The sequence below is a fragment of the Geospiza fortis genome, unplaced genomic scaffold (genome assembly GCF_000277835.1).
Source record: "Geospiza fortis unplaced genomic scaffold, GeoFor_1.0 scaffold171, whole genome shotgun sequence".
Lineage (NCBI taxonomy): Eukaryota > Metazoa > Chordata > Aves > Passeriformes > Thraupidae > Geospiza > Geospiza fortis.
The window spans coordinates 10147208-10155605 of record NW_005054313.1 but is presented as its reverse complement, the minus strand read 5'-3'; the positions used below and the strand labels follow the sequence as shown (position 1 = coordinate 10155605).

The following is an 8398-nucleotide window of genomic DNA, read 5'->3' as shown; positions in this document are numbered from 1 at the left end:
CGGCCGCCGGGCCCGCGGGGCTATCCCGTGCTGGGGAACGTGCTGGAGCTGCGCACGGACACGCACCTGGCGCTGACGCGGCTGAGCCGGCGCTACGGGGACGTGATGGAGGTGCGCATCGGGACACGGCCCGTGCTGGTGCTCAGCGGGCTGGACACCATCCGCCAAGCCCTGGTCAAGCAAGGAGAGGACTTCATGGGCCGCCCCGACCTCTACAGCTTTCGCTTTGTCACGGACGGGCAGAGCCTGGCGTTCAGCCCCGACTCCAGGGAGGTGTGGAAAGCGCGCAGGAAGCTGGCCCAGAGCGCCCTGAAGAGCTTCTCCATCGCGCCCAGCCCCACGTCGTCCTGCAGCTGCCTGCTGGAGGAGCACGTCTCCAAGGAGGCCGAGTACCTGGTCACCAAGTTCCTGCAGCTGATGGAGGAGGACAAGAGGTTTGAGCCCTACCGGTACCTGGTGGTGTCGGTGGCCAACGTCATCTGTGCCATGTGCTTCGGCAAGCGCTACGAGCACGAGGACCAGGAGCTGCTCAGGCTGGTGAATTCCACGGAGGAGTTCACTGCTGTCACTGCTGCTGGCAACCCCGCAGACTTCATCCCCCTGCTCCGCTACCTGCCCAGCCGCAGCATGAAGCTCTTCATCGATTTCAACAGGTACTTCCTCAGCTTCGTGCAGAAGAGGGTCAAGGAGCACTACGAAACCTACGATGAGGTGAGAGCTGGCAGGGCCTCCCCTGCTCTCCTCTCCTCTCTATCAGTGAGGTGTTTGCGTTCTGGCAGCCAAGCAGCGATGGCCATTGTCTCTCCTCAGTCCTCCTTCTCACAGGATCATAGCGTATCATAGAATCATGGAATATCCTGAGCTGTCTCACTCATGGATCATCCAATCCAGCTCCCACCCTGCACACACACCCCAACAATCCCCTCCCTGAGAGAGTAGTCCAAACTCTCCTGGAGCTCTGGTAGCCTTGGGGCCGTGCCCATTCCCTGGGGAGCCTGGGCAGAGCCCCACTACCCTCTGGTGGGGTGATGGGATAAATAGAAACTGTCGGGACTTCTGTTTTATCTGCTTAATTTTGTAGCAATCATTGCTACAAAATTAAGACCCTCAGGTCTTCTCCAGCTCCTGGTTTGCTTCCTGGTATCCCTGTACCTTTTCCTGATGTCCCACCCAAACCTTCCCGGACTCAGCTTCATGAGCCTCTCAGCACCTCCTCCATTCCCTGTGTGACATGACCAGTCTGGTGGTTGAACCTCGGGTTCCTCGGAGAACCCTCTCCTTGTTTCCACAAGAACCACAGGAGCTGAGGGATGATGCTCCCCAGAGCTCATGTGACCCCAGGGTCCCCCAGCGCTCTGTGGGGCTGCCCAGGAGCACCCACCCCTCTGCAGTCCTGCTCCATGACCTTGCCTCCTCTTCCTCTCAGAACAACATTCGGGACATCACGGACTCCCTCATTGAGCAGTGCCTGGACAAAAAACTGGGAACCAACACGGCCACGCAGATCCCCAAGGAGAAGATCGTCAACCTCGTGAACGACCTCTTTGGAGCAGGTATCCTCCCACCTTTCCTCAGCTCTGGCAGATGCTCTCAGGTCTTCTCCAGCTCCTCCTGTCTGACCATTCCTTGTCCAACAGCAGGCAGCTGGTTTGGGTCTAAGCCCTCGCCCTCCTGCTCACTGGACCTTCCAGGGATACCTCTAGAGACCAGTCAGGGATATCAGCTCTGGAAGGGCATGGGTTATATAGCTCAGCTGAACCTCACAATCTAGAGTGGTTTTCCCTGGCTGAGGGCGATGGCTGTGGGATGATTCACCTTTCTGTGGAAATTCCCCCAATTCTGGAGAAGCTGTACAAATCTGACACAACCCAGGAGCGGGACAGGCTGAGAGAACAGAATATTTTATCAAAGTTTGTTATGGCAGAATAAAGCCCCAAGCCCTGCTGCGTGTCCAGGATGTCCCCTGCCTCCTCAGCCAGCCCAGACTGCCCTGTGTGATGGTCAGCCCTCAGGCCAGGGTGGTTGCTTCTCAGGTTTTGTGTTGCTGGAATGGATCCTGAGGTATTAAAAGTCTTTTTTCCCAGCCCCGAGCTCTTGGAGAAGTCAGGATTCCTCAGCTCGGCTTTTCAAGATTGTTTATTTTCTCTTATCAAATACATTATTTTTCGGACCTGTGGAGGTCTGTCCAGCAGGTCAGGTTGTGGCACAGTCCCTGCCCTTGGGGTGACGTAACCTTTTTATACTAAGAACTACATGTACTTTATTTACAATAATTTTCCAATCCCTATCACCTATGTTAGACAGTCTGTCTCTACTCTAAACCAATCCAAAAGTGTCGCCATCCCAGCAGAAGATGAAGGACAAGAAGAAGAAGCAAGACAGGACACACTCAGATTCCTCCATCTTGCTTCTTGAACCCCCATTCTAAAACCCCAAATTTCTACCTTTTCACCCTGTGACAAATTCACTATCATTCTACCCAAACTCTTGTGGCTTGCAAATCTTCACACAAAGTTGGCAATTGTTTCCATGGGTTAAAATCGAAGACATAGGTGGTTTTGATTCTGTGCCAAGGTCTCTGAGCCCCCTGCCAGGGTCTCAAGCCATCCAGGGCAGGCAGAGGAATGTCCTGGGTTCTGGCAGGTGCTGTGCTGAGCTCACCCACTCCCCATCCTCTATGCCCAGGTTTCGACACCGTAACCACAGCCCTGTCCTGGAGCCTCATGTACCTTGTGACAAACCCCAACATCCAGAAGAAGATCCATGAAGAGCTGGGTGAGTCCATGCCCCACACCCCTCTGGGGCTCTCTGTGCTCAGCCCTGGAGCTGACCCTGTCCTGACCCCCTCCCCAGACCGCACCATCGGGCAACACCTTCTTTGGGGTTTTTGATCCCTGTGAGGGGGAAAATATTCCAGCTTGTTGCCCTTCTGGGGCTGGATCCTTTGATTTGAGGGTGGTTTCATCCCACAAACCTTTGCTGGCAGAGCACACCTGGGCTTGTATTTTCTTTCCTGCCTTGGGAGGAACCATCACAACCCATCTGGAATGAGCTGTGAAGTGAAAGTGGAATTTTTGTGCTGGAGGAAAGTGAAGCCAAGACTCTTAAACCTCCCGAATACAATCTGGGGTATTTCCTAGCCAGTCCTAAGGGCACAAATAGGGCTTTGAAGATGAAACCCCTGCAGGACTCGCTGGGCTTTGGCTTGTCAGGAGCTGTGGGTCTCCTCTAACTCCTCTGTTCCCTTCAGCACAACAAAAGTGACAGTTCTGAATGGTGGTGGGCTGGCAGAGCTGCTCCAGGGACAAGGTGGCCTTGAGGCACCGTGTTACACCTCGTGGAGGACACAACTGTCCTCACAAAACCACCCCTCTGGGTCACACCCTTCAGGAGCAGCCTGACAGTGCCCTGAGGATGCAGAAGAACCTGCTCTCCATCTTTTCTCTCCCCAGCACCACCAAGGACACGGTGTTGAACGGCTACTTCATCCCAAAGGATCGCTGCGTGTTCGTCAACCAGTGGCAAGTGAACCACGACGAGTGAGTACTGTGAGGCACAAACCCTCCCGTGGTGGCAAACAGGTCCCCTCCTGCAGTGACAAACAGGACCCCTCCCGTGGTGGCAAACCATCAGGGATGTTCTCCCTGATAGCTCCCACCTTCCAGCGTCCCCCTGACACCCATGCCCAAGAGAAGCCATCTCAACACCCAATGTTCTCCCTTCCAGGAAGCTTTGGAAGGACCCAGAGACCTTCAACCCGGAGCGTTTCCTCAGTGCTGACAGGACCAAAGTGAACAAAGAGGATGGGGAGAAGGTGCTGGTGTTTGGCCTGGGGAAGAGGAGGTGCATCGGGGAGAACATTGCCCGCTGGCAGGTGTTCCTCTTCCTGGCCACGCTGCTGCAGCAGCTGGAGTTCAGCGTCTGCGAGGGCGGCAGCGTGGACATGACCCCGCTCTACGGACTTTCCCTGAAGCACAAGAGGTGTGAGCACTTCCAGGTCAGGCAGCGCTTCCCCACCAAGGGCAGGAGTTGAGCAGCAGGAGCAGACATTTCCAGGGTGTCCTGCCACTGGAGCTGGGTCTGGAATGACTGTGTGGGGTGGTGGGATAAACTGAAACCATCAGGACTTCTGCTTTATCTGCTTTGTTTTGTAGCAATTGTTGCCCGTTTTGTTTCCTGGTGTTTCTAGGGTTGGATATTCCATTAAAAGTTGGCAATTCCACCACACCCAGTTTTGGACCATATCATTTGGGAGTTGCTCTCTGGTGGATGCAGGACAGCCAACCCATGTCATAACCCCACAGCCCCCATCAGAATTACAGAATTATGGAATTGTTTAGGTTGGAAAAGGCTTTATTATCATCAAGCCCAGCAGTGCCAAGGCCACCACTAACCCGTGTCCCCACGTGCCGCATGTTTTAACACCCCCAGGGATGGTGACTCCACCACTAACCACCTTCATGGTTCTATCTAAACCTCCTCTGGGGCAACTTGAGCCTTCATATACCTCCTCCACCATGGTCAGTGGTGGCCCTGGAGAACACAAGGGAGGACACAAGGGAGGACACAAAGAGGAACACAAGGGAGGACACAAAGAAGGACACAAGGGAGGATACAAGGAGGGACACAAGGGAGGATACAAGGAGGGACACAAGGGAGGATGCAAGGAGGCACACAAGGGAGGACACAAGGAAGGACACAAGGGAGGACACAAGGAAGGACACAAGGGAGGACACAAGGAAGGACACAAGGGAGGACACCTTCAGCCCTGGCTGCTGGGAAAGCCGAACTGCTGCTGTTCCGGCCTGGAACAAAGGTGTTTTCATGGCAGAAAAATAATGACACCCAGGAATTGCTCCAGCTCAAACCCAAGAGTTTACATTGGCTGCCAGTCAGCCCATGCCAGCAGAGCCAGATGCCTCCTTTTCCCCAGCTTTGCACGCAAAGCCACCCCAGCCAACCCTGGCACCTGGCAGCGATGATGACACGGGGACAGGCACCACCCCGGTGCAGCACACTCTGTCCTGCGCCCATGCCAGGGGAGGGTTCTGCCCCCACAGCCCCAGACCCCGAGCAGCAGGGCTGCAGCCAGAGCTCCTGCCATGTCCAAATGCCAATCACTCATCAGGCATTGCACAAAAGCTTCCCAGAAGAGGCAGAGATGAAAGCGCGGTGGGGAAGAGAACGGGGAAGCCGATTGCCCAAGACTTCGGGGAGATCCTGGCCTGTCCAGACCTGCTAAAGCAGCCTGGGGGAAAAGCAGTGACTCTGTGTGTCCAGGCCCTGCTTGGTCACCAGTTTGTGGTGGAACACCGAGGTGACACAGCCTCAGAGCCACCCAAATTCTTTGAGTCAGCACAAGCAGCTGTTGGCATCACACCAGCTTTGTCTTCCCCACTTAACATCATGATCCCAATATCGTAGGAAAAGTACTGGAGGGAAAGGTGCAAACCTGCTGCAGGCTACAAAACACATTGGAAAATACTTGGAAGGATGCTTTAGGAAAACCCATGAGGTTTACCAGCCAAATAACAGCTCCACCAACTATGACAAGGACCCAGGTCAATGCATCAGAGTCCCAAACCCATGTCCCACAAGGGACATCCCACAGGTCAAGGCACCAAAATCCCAAACCCACTTCCCACAAGGGACATCCCACAGGTCAATGCACCAGAATCCCAAACCCACTTCCCACAAGGGACATCCCAAAGCCAGCATTCCTTTGCTGCAGGCAAGGTGGTTCCATCCACTGGAGGTGCACCTCAGTGCCTAACCTGGTGACTCAGAAGAGCAGTGAGATTGCTGGGGACTTATCAGTGCCATGCTGTCCCCATGGAGTGGACTTGGCCCCGTGGGGACACGCGATGCTGTCCTCACTGTGGGACCACAGGCCTCGTTTGCTGCAGCCATTGCGTGACTCCCCTGCCCCAAAGGCTGGCTGGGTGTGCTGATAAGGCTGCAATAAGGAGGAGCAGATAGAAAGAACAGAGGGCAATTTTTTTTCTCCCTTTGCAGATGAGAGTTTTATGGTCTCGGGGCAGATAAGCAGCTTAATATTAACAACAGTGGTGTGGAACAGCCTCTTGCTGGTGGGAGGGCTCCCCAAGATCCATTCCTGGAGAGCTGAAGAAGTCACCTCTGTGTCAGGATGGAGCAGGGGAAGGGAAGAGGCTTGAGGGGAGAGGAATGGGCAGGCAAATTATCCTTCCCTTGTCTTCATGGGGCGTGAGGCAAAGCAGCCACTTTACAACTCCCTACCTACATTTAGCACCTCTCCCTTTCTTGATGCTGATGGAACCATCCCATGGACCTGTGGAAGACCTTTCCAGCCATTCTGCAGAGGCAGGAGGGACCCCTGAGACCTTGGTCTGAAACCCCTGCGTGTTCACCACTCCTTGGATATCCCTTCCAACAGGCCAGACCCCAGGAGAGGCTCCAGCTTTCTTGCTGGGCTCCATAAAATCACAGCATGGAATCTCCTCAGCTGGAAGGGACCCCAAAGATCATCAGTCCAGCCCCTGCACAGAGACCCCAACAATCCCACCCTGCACCTCAGAGCACTGTCCAAACGTTCCTGGAGCTCTTGGGGCTGTGCCCATTCAGTGCCCCACCACCCTCTGGGTGAGCAACCTTTCCTGGTCTCCAGCCTGAGCCTCCCCTTTTCACCAGGGCTGCTGTGAAAGCCTCAGCAGCTCACAGGAGGTGAGAGGCTCCCATTGCCCTATCTCTGCCTGCCCCTAATGACCTTCCTCAATTAAGCCCTCCAATTACTGCCCGGGCAGTCTGCGAGCGCCACGGTTTCGTTACTGGAATCAGGGCGCTGATAAGCGAGGGCAGCTTTGATGACTCCATGGAAAATTGCTTTTATGGTTGGTTTTAAAGTGAGTCATGAGTCCAGCCACAGCAGCAGGGCTCCAGCTCCACTTCCAAATGCTTCCAGCACCCTCATTCCTGCAGGAAAAGCTCTGGGCAGACACAGGCTTCTCCCTCTGCCTGAGGCACCTGCCTGATGCCAGCACTCGGGCTGGTGGCATCTCCTCTCTGGGGAAATCAGTCCCTAGCCCCAAAATGGGCCAGAACAACCACTTGTGACTCTCCTGGGGGGAAGAGAGGAGTTGCTCTAACACCCAATAGCCCTCCCAATTAAAATTGAACCCTATATCTCTAATTTCTGTCCTTTGGCTCTTTGAGACCTGTTATCAGGAGCCATGTCCCCATGAGGATTAATAATTCTGTGTCTCACTTTTGCTGTTTGTCCCCTGCAGTAGTGACAGAGGAAAAACCCCCCAACACCATCCTTCTCTTTGTATCTCCACAGGCACAGAACTCCACACTGGTTTCTGCCTTTTGGGAGGAATAAAAATCCCTGCTCAGCCTCCCTGAGCAGCTTTAGGGGTGCTGGAGCTGGTGGGTGAGGAAGCTGCTGGTTCTCCAACCCATCCAGGTTGGACCTGCGGGTGCAGCAGAGCTGGATCCAAAGGAGCTGGGCACATTAAACCCAGCACGTGGCTCTGCTCCAGCAGCGCTCCCAGATCAGCCTGAACCCTTTTCCCTCCTGCCACCCTGCCCTCCCTCCTCCCTGAGGGGAAGGAGGCAGAGTTTGGGCTGATCGATGCTCCCGTGCCATTCTCAAGGGTGATTCACAAGGCTCCTGTGAATCACAGGGCAGGAAAGAGGGCAGGCATGGAGTTTGTCCCCAGGCTGAGATGGGAGCAGCGGAGATGCAGAGATAGCCCCTCCCTGCACGCAAAGCCCTGCTCAGGAAAAGCTCTGGGATCCCAGGAATCCCCTCAAACCTGGCTGTACACCCACCCTGGAAGGATTTTCCATGGCCTGAGAGATGGGAGCACCAGGGGCCACCAGGTCCCACAAGCAGTGTGAGCCAAAAGCCTCTGGGATGGTGGATGCTCCCCAAACTCAGCAGGATGTGGAGAGCTGGGATGCACTCGGGGCTGGCTGTCCCCTGGGTGTCCCCAAGGCTGGCCCTGGTGGCCGCGTAGCAGTGGGAGGTGGGGTCACACAGAGCCAGCGTCCCCACCCTGCTGTCCAATTAAAAACATCCCGGAACGAGGGGAACGAGGGAGAGCCCTGATATGAGGCTGCCCCCCACACCCAGCGGGGTTTGGGGTTGGCATGGGGGAAGAGGCACCCCGAGAGGCAGGACTGGGATGGAGGGAGCAGGATCCTAACCCACTGAAGCAGTCCCTGAACGCCCTCCGGTGGCACCTGTGACACAGCTCCTGCAGTGGCACCGAGGAGCGCCGGGCGTTACCGCTCACGGGGCACTTTTTGCCAAGAGGGACATTTGGGGAGGGGGATCTGTCGGAGACGGAGCCCTCTGCAGAGCGTCCCGCATTCCCCCAGAGTCCCCGGAGCGCTGGGAGCCGCAGCACCGGCC

The 8398-nt window shown here is 55.6% G+C and overlaps 1 protein-coding gene across 1 annotated transcript; it reads left to right on the top strand.

Annotated features, from left to right (window-relative positions):
• Window positions 1-3: 3 nt before the first annotated feature.
• Window positions 4-4033, top strand: LOC102035382 (cytochrome P450 1A5-like; the record flags this gene model as incomplete). The annotated part of the gene is made up of 7 exons (XM_005419792.2): window positions 4-711; window positions 1427-1553; window positions 2686-2775; window positions 2854-2866; window positions 3251-3320; window positions 3391-3539; window positions 3727-4033. Coding segments are annotated over 7 exons (1464 nt in total), but the record flags the coding sequence as incomplete, so codon positions are not given.
• Window positions 4034-8398: the final 4365 nt, after the last annotated feature.